The sequence below is a fragment of the Tiliqua scincoides genome, chromosome 4 (genome assembly GCF_035046505.1).
Source record: "Tiliqua scincoides isolate rTilSci1 chromosome 4, rTilSci1.hap2, whole genome shotgun sequence".
Taxonomy (NCBI): Eukaryota; Metazoa; Chordata; class Lepidosauria; order Squamata; family Scincidae; genus Tiliqua; species Tiliqua scincoides.
Window position 1 is genome coordinate 222,025,907 of NC_089824.1, and position 19,251 is coordinate 222,045,157.

Sequence of the window (19,251 nt, forward strand, 5' to 3'; positions counted from 1 at the left end):
AGTTCCTACTCAGGAGCTGCACATGGTGCATGTAGGAGCCAAAGAACTTTGAGCCACTAACTAACCAAAGTTCTAAGGAACCATAAGCCCTTTCCATGTCCTTTCCTGGCAGGCACCACGTTCTCCAGATCCTTGCCCAACTATTCCATCATTGCCCTGAAATATTCTTAGGTGTGGAATGCAAGGAGAGGAGAGGGGGTCTTGCTTCCATATGGCCGCTTGAGCACAGGCAGGCAAGCAGGTAGGCTGGGCCAGAGGGGTGCCCGTTCCAGGACGCGAATCACCAAATATCAGACTCCCTTCCGTGTCCTTGAAAGGGATGCTTCTGAGCAGCTGGGGTGTGACATACCACTAGACAACAACATAGACCAAAATGACACAATCCTGGATATTCTATATGAATACCTGTAGTGGGCAGACTGGGATTTTGGACATGCTGTAGCAGCCACGGTCACACTGAACCATGTGCCAAGCTCCAAACTGCCCAGTACATGTCAGTGTTTTACCACCACCCCCTTCTTTGGGCTCTTTTATCCCTACCTGTTTGGACCTTCCTCTGACAGATTTCTGTATGAGAATCAGAGACCTGGGTAATTCCCACAGGCAATTAAAAGTGGGGGTCACATACCCTATCTTCCACATTTGTCCTGGTCTCTCACCCAAGTACTGGATGCACCAACTGGGGTCATCTCCCTGCTTGGCTAGGTGTGGACCAAGATCTTGGACAGGTCACAGATCACCCTCCCCAGTCTTTTAGGGCCAAGATGCTAATAACACAGGGCTACAAAATTGAGGGTCAGAAAAGTTTTTCCCAAACTTTTTGGTGGTTTGATATGAATTTGGGGTGCTGATTCCAAAAATGGCATCCGTTTTGCCCTATCACGTCTTATCATGAGGAAGCCATGGTGTAGGCTTCCTCATGAGGAAGCTGCTTGAACCATTCACTAAAGAGGCTATGCCGTGTCTCCAAAACTAGACGTGATAGGGCAAAACGGATGCCATTTTTGGAATCAGCACCCCAGATATACTCAGGAATTGGTGTAACGTTTAAGGAAGCAAAATGTGTGTTGGCCTGTGTAAGTTGACCTGACAGACACTGTCATGGGTCTCACAGCCCAATCCTATGAATGTCTACTCAGAAGTAAGTCCCATTAGAGTCAGTGGGGCTTACTTCCAGGTAAGTGTGGATAGGATTGCAGCCACTGATTGCCTCTAACTGCCAAATATTCAGAGATGCCAAGAAGGTCCCTGTATTGGGTTCAAAAAGGATGCGCTTTTCCATTGCTTCACAGTTTCCTCTGAAATAAGGGCTGCTCTCACCCCTGCCTGTACACATACACCTTCTGCCCCACGTCCCATTTAAAGCAGGCATCCTTCTCCTTCTCTTCACATAATCAAAAACAGAATGATGCCTTTTCTGGCACTTACACATTTTTATTTAAATACATTTTTCTTTTCTTAAAAAAATGGTACCACAGGTTATTCCCCCAGGAATAAAAACCAAGAACTGCTCCACCTTTCGCATACCCACATTTCTCTTGTCACTGATATGGGGGGGGCGTAGCTGGCGGGGGAGCGGAGCGCCCAGTCCAGCAAGGAGGCTCAGCAGGGCGAGCAAGCGGCCCCTCCCTTTGGAGCCATTCCTGGCAGGGGGAGCAAAACGCCTCCGTTTTCTCTCACAATTGCAGTCCTAATCAAGCCACGCTTCAAGTTCTTGATGAGGATTTGACTGCATCTGTGGCCACCCTTGCAAACTGGTTAAATAATCAACCCTGGCATGACGATTCAAAGCTAGAAAGGCCAAGAAAGCAGAACTGAAAGTGCCCACATTTCACAGTTGAGACAAGCAGAGACTTTGCGCTTCCAGGAGTAGAAGAGGCTTATCTGGGCCGCCTGGCATCAGGAGAAGCAGAGCTCTGGCACAGGAACTCTCGCTTTCCCTTTCTTTTTCTGTGAAGCTTTCCGTTTCCAGTTCTGTGGCTGGAACGGCTCTCGAGTCACAGACAGGAAGCCACGTCATGGGCACAGCTCAGCTGGGAAACAGCACCAGGCCCTGGTTTGTGAGGCAGGGCCCGAAACCCCACTCTCACCTGGGGCCAGCGGCTGCTCACTCTGTCACTTGCTTGGAAAGAAGGTGCGTCCATTACAGGAAGGCTGTTCCTGCTAAGGAGAGGAGTCTCAGCAGCAAGACAGAAGGGCCAGGATGGCTGCAGATGGGGCGGCAAGATCATCAGCGCAGCACGTCTGTTATGATCACTCCCTTGAGAAGAGCTGTTTGGGCTGCGGAGACACTGGGAAAGGGAGTCAGCAAACCCATCATTTTTGCTCCATGGGGGAAGGGCCGGTGATGTCTCTTGAGTGCTGTGAATTCCGGGAGAACCCAAGAAGGCTTCTGAAGCGCCCACATTCCCATAGACCACCACCGCTGGTTCATCAGGAAATAATCCGAGCACATCAACCGGTTTCCCTCTCCCTGCTGCAGAAGTGGGTCACGTTCAGACCAACCTTGGCCTGGTGCTTCGGTCATTCGAAAAGGGCAGCAGAGAGCAGGAATCACACCAAAGACAAAAAGGTTTGAGGAGCACCAGGAGCAATCTGCTCCTACAGGAACTGGTTGGGGGGTGTAATGCAGCTTCATTTTGCAAGGAAAGAAGGGGTGCTTAAAGACTTAAGGGATCCACTTTCCACTTGCTTTTAGAGGGCAGAGAGCAGACCAGTGTGGGTTGTAGGGAGGTGATGGTGGCGACAGGCTTGGGGTGAAGGACACCCTCTGGTCCCATGCAGTCTGCCACTGATGCTAATGGATGGGTTGTCACTGAGGTGCTGCTTCTCCCTTCATGGTCGGGCAGTAGTTGGACAAACTATGCAGACCAAAATGTTCCTTTCTGTGCAACGTTATAGTCCGTGCATATCCAGAGTCTACTGGACCCATTTGCTAATGCCTGTTCTGTTCCCCTTTCTGTTCTGTTCTCCTGCTATTTTTGCAGGAGGGTATCTCTCTAGTACATGTACCACTGGATGGGGAGAATCAAGCACTATTCGCTTCACTTTGCTTCCTCTTCTTTATTTCATTTTCCCCCTCTTGATTCTGTGTAGCGGTTACTGAAGTGTTCTTACTGGGCTGTCAAATTCCTCCCCCCCCCACCCCAATCTGTTTTGGAAAGCCTTTGACTGGCAGATGACTCAGCCCCCAATGGCGCAAGTGAGGGCATGATCCACTCTCTCTGGGCAAAGAATGAATCCAACAGGTCTCTTGAAAGTTCAGAGAGTGTCCTCCTGGAACAGTAATTTTTACTTTGCAGGGGACAGGATCAGAGACAGAAGAGGCCTCCTCCCCCAGGCTTCAGTTCCTCCCTTGGCCGTGCAGAGCATCCAACAGCACATCTTTTCCTCTCCAAGAGCCAGGGACAGGGGCCTTCTTTTGGCCTGGGCCAGTCCAGTCTGGCTTGCTCTGTGCTTTCTCAGATACCCCTCGAAGCCTCATTTCAGACACCCAGGCAGGCAGGAGAAGGTCTGCTTTACCCTCAGAAGGAAGGGGTCTGCCTGCTTGGGTCCCCTGCTCTTTGGCACCCGAGCCTGCCAAGTCCCTTCAGTCCTGGAGACGTCACGCCTCTTGCTGGCTGGAAGCAGGGCCCTCATCTCCTCCTCATCGTCAAAAGGGGCTGCGCCATACTTGCGCTCCAGTTGCCGGTGGATCTGTCAGTGACACAAGAGGTGACTGTTAATAGGGCCTGTGACAGTCCTAGGCCTTACACAGATCCGTGGCCAACAAAAAGGGACATATGATATATTGTCTCACTTCTTTGATTTGTACAGTGGGAGTCCAAATCCCGGCAGTTTTAAGAAAAACAGATTCTGGTCCTCTTACACAGATAAGGTTGAACACAGTTGGGCAATTCCAGGGACGTGCAGTGGGTGGGGAGGCAGGTGAGGCAGAGCCTCCCCACCGACGTCCTTTGAAAAGCACCGCCACTGTGGGAGGCACGCAAGCAGTCTCAAACCACACACATTGCGCAGCGCATTGCTTTTCAAAGGACTGTGCCTCACCTGCCTCCCCACCCACTGCACGTCCCTGGGCAATTCCTCATGTGACAGTTCTCTGCCTCAATGCAGTGCTTTCAAAGCAGTTCACATAAAGCATTTCACAAAGCATTTCATATTTCACATTAGCGGCCCTGGAAGTTCATGTTTGGGGTTTTTTGGGTGTGTCCTGGTCATTTTCACCCCACTGTAAAAGGGCAACTAATAAACTATAACTGGGCAACAAAGCCTATGTTATATATCCTAGGCCACTTATCCCAGACCTTACCCTAATCCTATCGTTGTGTTTTAAAAATAAAAAGTACATCTAATAAACAAAAAAAATCAACAAAACTATATTTGGACACAAATTTCAAGGACACAAAAAGAACAGATGCAAATTTCAATACCAGAACACATTTGACCAGGATGCCGCGGTCCTGACACTCACATAACATTATCCCAGCAAAGCCCACCTCACTAGCAGTTCTCAACTGCAAGCCAGAATGATGCTCTTTCTACATTCCCTGTTTGCAGATGAAAGAGGGCTGATGCTGAGCAATCAGGTACCTGCCTGTGGCCATCTAGTGTACAGCTGAGGTGACATTTGCACCAGGGGCTTTGCAGAGCACATGGCCATTGTAAACAGCTTGAAGAACTTGGCTGATGTAGAAGGATATGGAGATTTCATAACCTTACAGCATGATCCCACGCATGTCTACCCATTGTGATCAGTGTGGCTAACTCCCAGGAAAGTGTCATAGGGTTGCAGCTTTAGATCTGATAATGAAGGGCAACTCCAACTCAGGCTCCCCACTTCCAGAGCATACAGGCATGACATTATCATATGAACATGCATGTCCTTGTGCATGTCTACAGTTCAGACTTCCTCTTTATGTGTGTGTGGTGGGGTCCATGCATGGGTTTCGGGGGGGTGTCTGTGAAGAGGGAGCAAAAATGTTTTTTTTGTGTGTGAATGTGCTTATGTGCATTTTTCTGGGGAGGGGGCCCTTTCATCAGATTCTCAGAGGGGCCCGTGAGCCCAAAATGGTCAAGAACCACTGCTTTACAGCAGTACCAGCTATGGGGCAGGGGGTAGGGCACAGGAAGTATTGCAGTCACCGTAATGTGCCATGTAAGCTGCCCCTCCCACTTGCAATCAGAGCCATTCTGGGCAGTGACAGCAGTGACATTACTTTCAGCCCACCCCCTCATAGCTACATGGGGGGAAACAAGGCGACGTACAAATCCCAGGTGTCTACCCAGTGGCCGCCACTGATGGGGGCAGGGAAACTCAGCGGGTGATGATGTCACATCATGTGGTTTCTTACTTTCACCCCCTTACTGTAGTGAGGAGGGGGAAAGTTGCCCAGTATTGCCAGGACCATGCCTAGTTCCACCCCAAGTCTGGTCACTCATGTGCTGCAAATCTCTTTGAAGCGTGATCTTGTTTTGCATGGCCTGAAATCTGCTCTCTGCTTCTTGCCTCGAGCATCTTATCTGGGGGGGGGGGGTATAAGTTGCCCGGGAACCTCTGTTTGCCCCCAAGTATTCCCTAAGGCAATGGTTTTCAAACTTCTTACACTGGGACCCATTTTTTTAGAATGACAATCTGTCAGGACCCACCAGAAGTGATGTCGATAACCTGAAAGTGATGTCATGGCCGGAAGTGACATCATCAAGCAGGGAAATTTTTGACACCTCTATTTTTTTAACACTACCATATGACAAAATCAAATCAATTAAGTAAATACATTAAACATTTTCAATAAGTATACGTTTAAACATTTATTTAAAATAAAGAACCTTCCTAACCCTTCCAAGCAGTTGCTGATCTGTTTAAAACAATTCCCCAAACATCCTAAAGACTGAAATCCTATCTACACTTATCTGGGAGTAAGCTCCACTGACTATCCTTGTTAAAAGCGTATAAAAGCGTTTAAAAGCATACCTGTTAAAAGTACAGATCAGTAACATTTCCCCGAATGCAGTCACATACCACAGTAGCATCAAGTCTAAAGGTAGCAACTGTTACCCTGCACATGCTGGATCTCGTCTGATCTCGTAAGCTAAGCAGGGTCAGGCCTGGTTAGTACTTGGATGGGAGACCGCTTGGGAATAGCAGGTGCTGTAGGCTTATACCACAGTCTTTCAAGACTGAAGGTTGCCAACCAATATATTAAAAATAAAATACACATTGAAATGAATGGGGACCCACCTAGTGGGTCCTGATCCACAGTTTGAGAAACACTGCCTTAAGGAGTAGAGGGTACTCTGTGCAAAGTCCCTCTGGTTTTTTTGTTCCCCCCACATACTGGATTCATTACAGGCTGAGCTCTCCCCACCCGCAACAAGCCTCTGGTTCTCACCTTCCAGGCAGACCTGCTGCCCCCATACTCCTCCAGCTGTTGACGGAATCCAGGGTTGGGGTTGGCGACTGGACGGACCACCTTGACAGCCTCCAGGGCTTCCCGCCAGTTCAGCTGTGTCACTGCCATGATGTACGCAAGGACAATGGTCGTGCTGCGAGAGACTCCTGCAAGGCTGCAAGCAGGTGAACATGCAGTGAGAACCCCCTCCTCCTTTGAGCTCCTTGCAAAACCCCCCTTGCTGTGATGCGATCACATGGACAGCAGCAAAACGGCACTGGACGCTCTTTCAGGGGTGTCATAAACCAAGTGCACCGCTTAAGTTTTAAAAAGAAAAGGGCTGGCGCTCAAGACAGTCTGGGGAGCACACCCTGTGCATTGGCCCCACATTTCACAGCACATGGATGGTGAAATTTCCATCAGCAATAAAAATAGAGTCTGCTCATCCACAGGTGCATTTTTTGTCTGTTCCTCCACACTGCTGGACACTTCTACGTCCCTAAAGGCTGCTGGTACATCCTTCTGCGGTAGCCCTTATTTGGAAAACCATCGCCAAGTGGCCCTATGCTGTAGTTGGACATAGTTCTTCCTTCATGGCTGGAGTAGCCAAGCTTCCTACTGAGACTGGCAGGCACCTGCTGACTGGGCAGCTAAACCTGTCTACCTAGGTAAAGAGCCACTAGGTAAAGTCCCCTAGATGGAGACTCCTCTAATCAAGAAACCTTATGACATCTTTCCTACCGTTTCACCTACAACTGTGGTAGACATTCTCAAAAGATCAAATAGAGCACGTTACTTCTCAAGCTATCCAGTACAACTGGAACAACCTGTATGTGCTGAAGAAGGAAGTACTGTATGTATCGGTTCCCTGACTCCAGGGACTTCCAATTGTACAAGATAGCTTGAGGAGCAACTTGCTGTATTTTATCCTTTGAGAATGCCTGCCATAGTTGAAGCAAAACATTCAGAATGAACTGTTTTATTTGACTGCAGCCTGTCAGCCTGAACAATATTAATTTTAATGCTACAGTATATAAATTTTAATACTAATAATTAATAATAGGGTTGTGTTCCTATGCACCAAATTAGGAACTTCTGCAGTACAGTAGCTACATTTTTTTTTCTAGCAGAGCCCCTGTGCTATTTATAGAGATTGTGAGAAGCAGAAACTCAACAGGTGATGTATCTCCCATGACTTCATCTCCATGCCAGGAAAAAATGCTGAACCTACTGGATTTCTACCTGTTTAGCAACTTTCAGAGGCATAGGAGTTTTGTCAGGAAAAGGAGGTTTCAGCCTCTGACTGAACAGAACAGGGAGGGACACACAAGCCCTTCAGGTGCCACAAAAGCTTGGTATAGTTCCTCCCCTTTGTGGCAAGGAGCCAACACACTGTCTATTATGCCACTTCCCTGCAGTGAACTGGATGAAGCCCAATGAGTTTGGAAATAGGGGCATGTACTGCTTTCCCAAGAGGCGTTTGAATCAACACTCCCTCCATCCTCCCTTGAATTCCTCCCTCAGGCCTGAACTCTCACAACCATTGTTGCAGCCTGTATCGTGGCACCTGAGCACTCCTCCAGTCCTCTGAATGGCTCAACATGCATTTGCCTTCCTGCCCTCCCCTCTTTGCTACCACCATAAGTCGACGTACCAATGAACGAGGCAGTTTCCTCCCCGCAGGCGGCAGGAGTGGATAAAATGAATGCATTCTTTAAAGTGCTTCTTGCTGGAGGGATGGAAGCAAAGCAGAACAGAACATTCAAGGCAAAGAAGCCGTGATTGTGAATCTCATGTTCTTGGCCTTCCGTGCAGTCACACATGTGAGATCATGTGCAACTCGTACACAGAACAGCATTTCAGACTCAAGCAGAGCATTCGAGCCGCTGCCATTGAGTAGGGGAAACCACATGTGACACTCATGCTTTGTCAGGAAGGAGGCGTCCCTGAGGTAGGTTGCACCTGGGTGCCGGCACTTACCTGAAGGCACTCCACACCCCAGAAGTTTGGGGGGGGGAGTGATGTAATGATGTCACCCCCCTTCCAGGCCCACACATTGATTTAAATGGGAAAGCCTGCCTCCCTTTGGCAATCTTGGGGCCACTTCAGGCCCAGCCGCTGCAAGCTCTTGCCAGTGAGCACCAAAAACACAGTCAACAGTGAGAGTGCGCAGTGGCTGGGTATCAAGCTGCCTGAAGATCGCCAAAGGGTGATGTGGTGGTGCACCCCTGTTTGGAGGCATCACCGGGAAGGCCTGTCCCAGTCACCCCCCCTTATGATGGCACTAGGTCAAGAGAAATCTTTCTGTTTCATTTCAACAGCCCTCTCTGCAACATGAGAGAGAAGGAGCTACCTTCTTTCCAGCCTTAGAAAAACTTTCCTCGTGACGTATTTTACATTAGTGTTAGGTTTCAATGTTATAGTTGGTTCTAGACTGTAAATGAGACAGAATTTTCTTCATTGTCATTGATTGTATACTGTGGCTTCAAAAAATAACACCAGAGTTGTGACGCCACGTCCTGTCTCTTATGGACAATTTTAGGCTCAGACATTGGCAAACCACAGCTTTGTGGGTGTTTCCTGCTGCAGACCTCAAGGCTTCGGGGCCGTACATCAGAAAACACAGCTGAAGTGGCAGAGCCCAAAGGCCACACAGAGAATGAGGCTCACTCAATAGGGCTCCCAGAAAATGGATTATATAAATTAACTTCTTCATTTGGACACAGCATGTATTGGAGCAAGAGGCCGACTGGGTTACACACATTCCTTAAAGCACTACTCTCCGTTCTGAAACGGGTACGAGGAGAAATAACCTGAATATGTAACAGTTATGCACAGTGGCATAGCTAATGATTGTGTAGCTCGGTGCCAAGCTCAAAATGCTGCCCCGGAAGTGACGTCACAACCGGGCTTTTAAAAAAGTGAAAATTGGGAGGAACCCACCTCCTCCCCCCAGCAGCTTGCCACCCACTTGCTCTGGTGCCTTCCCCCAGTCAGTGGTATAGCTAAGGCATCTATCTGCTACCGGGGGTCAGAGAACATTTGTAGCGCCCCCCCCAACAAAATCAAATTAAATAAATTAAATAAATAAAAAGTGTGCCCCTGGGTGAGGAGGGATGGTTATTAAGAGGGGCACCACTTGAAAAAGTGCCTTTTTACCCAGATAGCAGGGGTAACTGTATTATGATATCTGGAAATGAGAGCTGATTCATATTAACTCCTTATTGGTTTCATGCTGTATCATGATAATATGTCAATAACATATCAATAACATAATAACATGTCATTGGCTCTCAGAATAATCAGTCTCATAGGTCAGTTTTGAGTTAAGAAAATCCACTTTTTGTTGCATTTTCATTTTCTGGTTAATTGGCCATAACCTTTGATAGGATACAGATATTCCAATGCAGTTTCTTTCATTGCATTCAGCATTAAACTACCTTTCCAATGATATATAACATGATGGTATTATTCTTGCATACCAAGATTTTCACAATTTTGGTCACTAGTGTCAAGTTCAGCTTGTTGCCCCCCCTAAAGCTTGATGCCCAGTGCAACTGCTACCCCCTGCACCCCCTTAGCTATGCCACTGGTTATGCACAAACTTGTGCTACACTCACACCAAGTTGGTATCTCTTTTCTGACAGAGCTCCCAGAGGTAAAACTTCCCAACCTGCATCTCTGTGCTGAAAGCTTTGCCGTATTAATTTTGGCCTGTTGGGCAGCTTTTACTTATTGGACCTCCGTCACAAAAAGTTAGCCCTCCCACACAAACACACACTGAAAGTTTTTAAAACTGAAATTCTGCTATGCAATTCGATTTCAATCCAGTTGTCCCTCTCCAAGTAGCTAAGGGTCCAATCCTATCCAAATTTCCAGCACCAAAACAGCAGCAATGCAGCCCCAAAGAAAACAAATGTTCCCCTATCTTGAGGAGGCCTCTGTGGCTCCCCCCCCCCACCGCAGGATGCTTCGCACACCCTTTTCGCATGGCTGCATCTGTGCTGGAAAGCTGGATAGAATTTGGCCCTTACGGTAATATGCGAGGCATTAATTTCTGCCAGATTCCAGAACCTGCAAGGAATCCACATCTGTGTGCAGCTGTCAGAGATTAGAATGCCACAGTTTAAATCAAGGGCAGGCAACCTACAACCTGCAGGCTGTATCTGGCCCACCCGTGGAAATAATCTGGTCCATAATCCCACAAAGATACAGTATATCCACCTGGCCCATGGTGGTCCTAGAAAAGAATTCAAGTCTGTAATTCAGTCTCTGTAAGGCTTACAGTGGACAGACCAAGGGCAGAAGCTTCCTTTGAGCATCATCCTGTGTCTGGGCATGTGCCTCTTTGTGCCATGCCGCACCTCTTTTTCTTTTTGCTCTATGGCCTAGTTGGAAGGTTTGCACACGTGTATCAAATGTGCATGTGTTATTATTGTCACACCTTGGCATGGTGTCTGGCTCCTATGTGGAACCAACTCCAGCTGTAAATGCTACATGGCTGGCAGAAATCAAATAGATGCTGCTTTCCCCAGTGTGAAGATACAGAAAGTGGTGTCCCTTTCACGTCACTGTTTAAAGCACACGAAAGAGTCCCCAGGACATGGTGGCAATTCTAGCAAGAGCAGAAATCACTCCCTCCTGCCTGCTTCTCAGGGTCTCTCACTTCCAAGAAAGAAAGACGAGGCTGGAGTGGCTGAGCCCTTTAGAGTTCTCGAGTTTTCAGCTGTTCACTGTAGCTTGGCCTGCAGCATTAAACAGCCACTTGACCTGCAGAAATTTTAACCGGTGGTCTCCCTCTCCTGTTGCTTCTCATGCCCTGTTCTGATGTTCTTATGAAACAACAGTTCTTTTGTTCCTCACCATCTATGCAGATGTATTTGGAGGGGGACACAGGGCCGTGCTATGGCTGAATTTCCTTCCATACATCCTGTTCCCCAATCTGTCCATATATTCTGGCTGTCCAGTGTGTTTCCAGGGCAATGGAGTTTCTATACTCCCCCAGCTCCAAACTACTCAGAAATTGGAGGAGGAACAAAGGGGGACTGTAGCTCTAGCTAGACAACTTCTCCCCAACTGGTCTCTACCTACACTTATGAGTTCCTTCTAAATATTTAATGCAAATCTTCACACTTCTTGCATTGCTCTAAAGAAATAAGTGAATCGTGCCCCGGCTTCTTCCCAATTGATACTTACATGTTTGCCTCTGGCATGTCTGGCAGGGTGATGCGAAGATAAGCAATTCCCTAAAAAAGCACAGGCATAGGTTGAAATAAATCTCTCCACTGCAGTCCCCAAGAACCAGAAACACACACTGCAAAAGACTTGTGGTCAATTCCAGGCCCAAATGACACTTCCAACCCACTTGAAACAGATGAAGCTGTGGTAACTTCCCCAAAGGCCTCAGGGCACTGTACGTACCCTGTGAGGCTGTTTTGAATGCTCTGCAAGAGATCCCTGTTGTCCCTTCCCTTGCATAACTATCAAGTATTCTTGCGCAGCTCCCCATCACTCAAGGAAGTTGCACTAGAGAACTTTCCTGTAGGCTGCCCATTCATCAGTGATGTCTCCCACCCTGCCTCCTCCCAAAATCTGTTATTAGTGCCAAAATAATACCCAAAATCTGCTATTTGAGTCGGCTGCCACTTGTGGCAGGCCCATCCTGTCCTTACCGGAATAAATGGCTGGGGGGATTCATGGATGGAGACAATGTGAGTAATGCTGTGCTGCCTCAGCTGATCCAGATCTTTGGCATCTAGAAGGAAGCAGGGGGGGGGGGGAGAGACATGCAAAGGATTATAGCATTTCCATCCTGTCTTATTCATTACCTATCGCTCCCATGGATGGTTAGCTGTATGTGTGGGGAGGGGGCAGGCAGGGGGAGAAGAACAGTGGTCCTGTCTTAAAACTACCCAGCGAGGTAAAATTTGAACTGGGAGACTTGCTCTTGATTGATGCTCTCAATTGGTGCACTAGGCCTAGTTAGCATCCTTCAGTCTCGGAAGACTATGGTATTGCGCTCTGAATAGTGGTTCCGGAACAGTGTCATCTCCAGTGCACGAAGCCTGGGTAAAGTAGATATGGAGGATAGAATGTTACCACCCATGCAGCAAATCCCTCCTCTGGTTGGTTGGCAACCTTCAGTCTCGAAAGACTATGGTATACGCCTACAGCACCCGGTATTCCCAGGCAGCCTCCCATCCAAGTACTGACCAGGCCTGACCCTGCTTAGCTTCTGAGATCAGATGAGATCCAGCATGTGCAGGGTAACAGTTGCTGCTCCCCCCCCCAGGGCTGAAATGGTCCAATGGAAAGGCAGAGGCCAATACGGTTGGTTCCAGCGGCGTCGCAGGAGTTGCCAGAACGTGACTGTGTTCAGCCATGAACTGCCTCAGGGATTCCGGCTCCGGATTTTGCCTCGAGGTTGACTCCTGAAGCCTTTTCCATAACTGGATGTAGCCACAAGGCAGTGGAGGTTTGGGATCAGAGTTTTCCTTCTCTCAGATGAGCTGCCTTCCCAGGCTGACGAGTCCCATCTACCCGGTGGCTGTTTAGTCGCCTCTTACGACAAGTACAACTAAAATGAGGGCCTATTCTTATCGCCAGCCCCCAGGTGAAAGGCTGTAGCCCTATGCACACTTATTTTGAAGCCATCCTCCATTGACCTCAATGGGATCTGCTTCTGAGAAAACACTATGTCAGTATAGGGCTGTCAGAATGAAGAACTGTGCTGTCTGTTCTTCATTTCGTGGCATTCTATGGTTTTAGGAGATAGGACCCCAGAAGTTCCATTACATTTTTCAAGAGGTGCACCTCAGGGATCTCTTGTTATGCTGTAGAGAAGGGATTGGCAACCTACAGCCCACAGGCTGGATCTGACCCACCATCTAAAGTCATCTGGCCCAGATGGAACTTGGCTTGGGGGAGCAAAGCCTCCCACCCAATTTGCTATGTGATGGACAGAGAATCCATAAGCCTGGGCAGGTGGCTCTGTCATTCCCTGTCTGATGCGTGACAAATTGGGCTAGAGGCTTCACCTCCCAAACTGAGCCCCATGCAGCTGCTTCATGGAGCTTGGCAACCCAGAAGTTCAGTGATGACATCACCATTGAACGACTGACCCCTTTGACTGAAAATGTTGTCAACCCCTGTTGTTATAGAGCAGGGGTGTCCAAAGTTTTTGGCAGGAGGGCCACATCATCTCTCTGACGCTATGTCGGGGGGAAAAAAGAATTAATTTACATTTAAAATTTGAATAAATTTACATAGATTTACATAGATGAATATATTAAAGATGAACTTATATGATTGAATGAAGGTCTTGCAATAGCTCAAGGCCTATAAAAGGCCTTGCACAAAGCAAGGCTGGCCTTTCCTTTGCTGCTGCTGTTGCATCGCAGACATGAAACAACAAGCAGTGGAGGGAGCCCTCAACCCACAGCTCACACGAGAGGTCAAACAGTCGCCCTCATGCTGACAGCAATTGTGTCCGGCCAGTGTGGGCTCCAACAAATCTCCGGAGGGCCAGAGGCTCATTAGAGACTGGGGGCTCCCTGAGGGCCGTTTGGGCACCCCTGTTATAGAGGAAGCTGAGGATGCAGTTCCTAAATTGGGCATTGTCGGATCTCCCATTGCTACACCCATAAACATTGCTGCACTGTGCAGTGGTATAGATGGCAGTTGGGCTAGTTCCCATTCACTTCACTGGGGCTTGCAAAGGAGCACTTCCCAGTCCCCTGTGGATTAGCTGTGTCTGTCACCCCCACAGCTGCCCTCAATACATCTCAGATTCAACACCACACACGGCAGGTTGCAAATGGGCACTGAGGAGGGTGCAGGGTGCCCCTGAGCTGATTTCAGCAGCTGGTGCTTCAGAGGGCACCAGGCAGGCGATTGCGTGCGAAGGCTTGCAGTAGCCCTGGAGCGAGGGCCGGGGGTGGGGAGGATTGCGAACCATCAAGCAAGCGAAAGAGTTGCAACATGGAGATACTTTGGATGCTAATGGAAGGGTGTCAATATTTAATGACACAACCACAGAGAGCGAGAAGCTGCCTGTGGTGCTGAGGTCTGAGGCCACCTTGCTCCTGCCCTCCCAATGCTCCATCCTGCACAGCCTCCTGTTCCCCACTGTCTGGCGCTGAGGACTGAGCACTTGAAGTGCCAGCCACCTCCATGACTGGAGGAAAAGGAAGCAGAAGGAGCAACAGGGAGTCCAGCAATCGGCCTGGAATAGCAAGAGACGGATGGCTTCCTTGCTGAGAGAAGGCTGGCCGTCTGAGATCTCGACTTCCCTGCTCAAGAGGACAATGGTGTCCGCATCCTAGCTTGAAGAACTTCCGGCATTTCCTTCCTCCAGCCGGTGGCCCTGGTGGCCCAGGGAACAGGTCATTTGTCTTCAAGCTTTCTATCCTCTCCATGTCCATTGGTCTACTGAGGACCTTTGGGGAACTGCAAAGGACACATCTACGGGGCAGTTTACACTGGTGCCTCAGCGCCTGCTATTTTACACCCTCTGGTGCTGTGCCTTGCCAGAGAAGATCAGTGGTGGGAGAACTGCCCTTCAACAGGGAAGCTCATTAGCCTCACAAGCTGCCTTCTGGCGAGTCAGACCTTTACTCCAACCAGCCCAAGGCTACCTGCTTGGACTGGCAGTGGCTCTTTGGCGTCTCCGGCAGATCTCGTTCCTTCCTGTTCCCTGGTACTGGACCCAGGTTATGGGAAATGCCAGGGGTTGAAACGGGGACCTTCTGCAAGCAAAATGTGCCACCTATGTCCCCTCCCACCATTATCTACCAGTGGGCAATGCCCACTATGGCTGACCTTCTGACTGAGAGACCCTGCAAGATGGGTTGAAAACTGCCAGAGGAGGAAGTGGGACCAGACTTGCAAGGTTCTTCCCTTGAAACCGGCAGCATCTGGTGGACCGATGGGCAGCAATACAGTATGTGGGCACTGATCAGCTTGTGGGTATGAGCAGGGTCAGCACTAGGGCAGGCAGACCCCAAGGCAGAGTCCTGTGACAAGCCCCTGAGTGTCTGGGCCTCTCCTTTCACCAGTCCGCTGCTGAGTATGGTGACAAGAAGGGTGGAATAAATGTGCTCTTCCTTCAGTGACACTAAGGGAAGAATCCTCCCCCCCCCCAGCACTTGCTGGGGGTAATGTGCATGCATCCACATGGACACCAGGGTGTGCCTGTCCTTTTATCCCCTCCAACCTGCTACTTTTCACTCATTCTTGCATTTTGGCTGCTTCTGTGTGCATGTTTTCAAAATGTGAGTGGGAAAATGCAACATTCTTAAACAGTTCCAGATGGATGAATGCCCAGGTCTTTACTTCAGGCAGAGGAGAGGCGGCTGGCAGGGATCCAAGGCTGTTTTTGTTTTGTTTTTTCCCATGACACCCTTGACATTCTTTCCAAACAAACGCTGAGGCCAGCAAATTGTAAGTGTGCCTGCAGGAGAGGAAGGCTGCTGCCCCGACTACCAGGTAACATTTACAGGGCAGGGTGCCAAGAGCTGCACATGAGCAACTGATCCCCTCCCCAGACAGGTTAGAGCAGGTACTCATGTGGGACTGCCATTTTTTCTGGTCTAGCTCTAGTGCTTTTAACCCTTGCATGGCAGGCAGAAGTGCAACAGGTGAAATGTTCCCTGCCGGGGAAATACAGCCATAGGAAAAGCGGCATCTGGCACATTTCTACCTACCCACACATCTATGAAAGACACAGGTGCTGGGCCCAGACAGGTGCCAGGCCCTACTGTGCAGGTCCATATTTCTCACTGGATCTCTGTGGGATTTGTTTACTCACCAATGAAGTTCCCCAGGTAAAGTCCAGGAAGAATCTGTGAGGCACAAAAGGAATGTTCCGGTGAGCTGCAGTTCCCAGGTCTCCAGGAAGTTTTAGCCAACAGGGGCAACCCGGACAAGATGAGCTCTTTCCACTTCTCCTCCCCAGCACAGGGCATACGAACATAAGAAGAGCCCAGTTGGATCAGGCCATCGGTCCCTCTAGTCCAGCTTCCTGTATGTCACAGTGGCCCACCAATGGGCCAATTTCCCCTTTACGTCCTTCCTCCCTGCTGCCTCCCACCCTTTCCTTTTGAGAGTTCCCTTTTCCCACCTTTGCCAAAATTACAAGAACTCTTTTCTTATTTAATTGGGTTTTAAACCTGAATCTTCATCCATCCACACAGCTGACCAGGTGGGGCTGAGAACTCAATGTGGCCATGCAGTTTGCACAGCCAGCATCAGTGTGGGAGTGTCCCAAAAAAGCATATCGTGAGACAGAAAAGGCCAGAGCAACACACAGCCTTGAGCTTCCCGTTCCCACCTGGAAGCTGCTATTTTCTGAGCAAGAGCATCGGGTGCATTGCGCAGGAAGTGGAGACACCCGACCTCTGCGATGTGCAGTCCTATCTGTCTGGCACTAGTGGCTCTCTCTGCACTCATGACTGCACCTGTAACCAGCTGGCAGCACTGGAGCACATGTTGCCTTGTCCCTCTGATAGCTGGCCCTATACTGCCCTATTGGCTTCTGACAGCCCCCTTGGAATCTGGGGCTCCAGCTGGGTGAGGAAGAATCTCTAAGACAGCCTCTGCATCCAGTTTTAGTCCTGGTGGTGGCAGCAGTTACTGCCACGTTATTATGGAATAAAACTGAGTTGGGGGGAGGGAGGAGTATGCCCGATGAAGGGCCCCTTCCACTTGGCCATCACAACATGGGGTTAACAACACGGCTTCCTCCAGAGAATCTTGGGCGTTGTCTTTTGGTGAGGGTGCTATGAATCCCTAGTACAGATCCCTCTAGGCCAGTGGTTCTCAAACTTTTAGTACCGGGACCCGCTTTTTGGAATGACAATCTGTCAGGACCCACCAGAAGTCATGAACAGAAGTGACATCATTGAGCTGGAAAATTTTTAACAATCCCTGGCTGCAATCCTATCCACACTTACCCAGGAATAAGTCCCATTTACTATCATTGACAAAAGCATATATGTAGTAGCCTGTTAAAAATACAGATCTCCCCAAATGCAGTCACATGCCACAATAGCAGAAAGTCTAGCAGATTAAAAATAAAATATTGACATGAATGGAAACCCACCTGGAACCAGTTTACGACCCACCTAGTGGGTCACGACCCACAGTTTGAGAAATGTTGTTCTAGGTTGATGGCTTAGTAGTATGAGTATTCCTACTTCTCGGTGCCGATTGCCATCGAGTTGTCTTATAGGGGAGGGAATGCCTATCAAACCAGTGTAAGTCTGTAGTTAGACACACCCTGATGGGAGAGAGGGGATGATAGCTACCAGGACAAGTAATTTGGGGTATTGCCTTCTCTGGACAGGTCAGACTTACCCTAAAGGAGTAGGCTGTGGTTTGGGGGTGCTCTTCAAGGTTTCCTTGCCACTGGGTGGTGATGCCTAGGGCTGCATCCTGCCGGCTGCAGCTTTTTGACCAGGATGTTGCTGCTGCTGTCCCCTCTAGATGTGTAACTTGGAGTCCGGGGTCTCTCACACACTCTGTGTTTGGGCAGCTCTTGGAAGCCTGGATGGTTTGGAGCCTTCAGGAACAGGTGTGTGGAAGGACTGAGCCAGGAAGTGTGAGTGCAGACACTCAGCTGGACCTTTCTGTTCTGGATTAATCTATTGGGAATAAGGACCATTCCCTGGCTCCATACGAACGCCCACCAGCCCTGTTTTAAATGCTTTCCCTATGTCCGTCAACATTCCCCAAACAGGTGGGAACTGCCTTTGTTTTGCTCTGCTTCAGCCACTCTGATCACAGGCACGCTAGGACGGGTCAAGTGCACTGAAGGGTGAACCTGCACCCAGAGGTATTGTGTTCCCTCTGGGAACATTGTGAAGCGTGTTGGGGACATCTTCGGCCCTCTTAAGAAACCTCTTCCACACCATGCACACAGATACAACAGCATTCTTTGATATGACAGTTTCCTTGGCCACATCCCCAGCATAAACCATACCTTGTTCATGCCATTGCCCATGGCTGGAAGCGACCGACAGAAGCAGGTTTCCCTGTGCGCCAGGTGTCCACCTTCTTCTTCACACTACTCAGCAAGAGGGCATCAGGCAGGGTCAGAGATTTATACTTCTCACCCTCCACCTGTTGGGCTGGCACTTAAAAGAGACCTCCTTGTGGCAGGAGTGTGTCTCATGGGGAGGAATCAGTCTCTGCCGCTGACGGGTGCCAGAATTTCTCCTGGCCTGGGAAACGATCTTTTCCTCCAAGATGGCAAAGAAGCTACTCCCAGAAGTGGCTTTTCCTGGTCCTGGACTGTTTCTGGCAGGCTGACAGCAGAGGAAAAACTCCACCTCTTTTGCAATCGGGTGGGTGTGCCAAGGCTAGGCAGTGCTGCTGCTGCGGCTGCTCCACCACAGAGCCCCAGTGTTCAGAGGAGAACAAAACCTTTTGTCTTCCTGGCTGTGTGACAAGCTGGGCTGTCAAGGCTTGACAATGGATGTGCCTCCTGACTCTGTGCAGCTCACAGGGGCATGACCCGGCCAGTTCCGGGGACATACCTGAATTCTGGGGGAGATGTCCTGGCACATGCTGCAGAATAACAGGGTGAAAAAGGCAGGCCTCTAACGTCACATGTAGGAGCAGAAGGCAGCTGGCCCCTTTCTGGTGCTGGAAACCCGTGACTCATCCAAGTGAGCGTGCAGCCTGAGAGTGGGAGGCCCAGGGAATACAATGTTCCCGGAGTGGAATGTACAAGCACAGGGCTGCAGCAGCTCTGGTTACATCCTTGGATGTCACTTCCACAAAAATAGAATCCACAAGCACACAGCCACCTGGGACGGGCAGCAAGACAACTTGATGGCAGTCGGCACCGAGATGTAGGAAT

At 49.4% G+C, this 19,251-nt stretch overlaps 1 protein-coding gene across 1 annotated transcript; it reads right to left on the reverse strand.

Annotated features, from left to right (window-relative positions):
• Positions 1-1,413: 1,413 nt before the first annotated feature.
• On the reverse strand, positions 1,414-19,013 carry DUSP15 (dual specificity phosphatase 15). The gene is made up of 7 exons (XM_066623705.1): positions 18,370-19,013; positions 16,198-16,231; positions 12,062-12,144; positions 11,586-11,635; positions 8,044-8,118; positions 6,390-6,564; positions 1,414-3,696 (listed from the first exon to the last, which is right to left on the reverse strand). Exons 1-7 carry the CDS (start codon positions 18,388-18,390, stop codon positions 3,481-3,483), a joined length of 654 nt encoding a protein of 217 aa, XP_066479802.1. The 5' UTR covers positions 18,391-19,013; the 3' UTR covers positions 1,414-3,480.
• Positions 19,014-19,251: the final 238 nt, after the last annotated feature.

Coding starts and splice junctions, on each gene's coding strand:
- DUSP15 (XM_066623705.1), bottom strand. CDS start 18,390: ATGGGCAATGGCATGAACAAG. Junction 12,145..16,197: donor TTACCTGGGGAACTTCATTG/GTGAGTAAACAA, acceptor GCTTCCTTCTAG/ATGCCAAAGATCTGGATCAG. Junction 11,636..12,061: donor CCCCCCAGCCATTTATTCCG/GTAAGGACAGGA, acceptor GTGCTTTTTTAG/GGAATTGCTTATCTTCGCAT.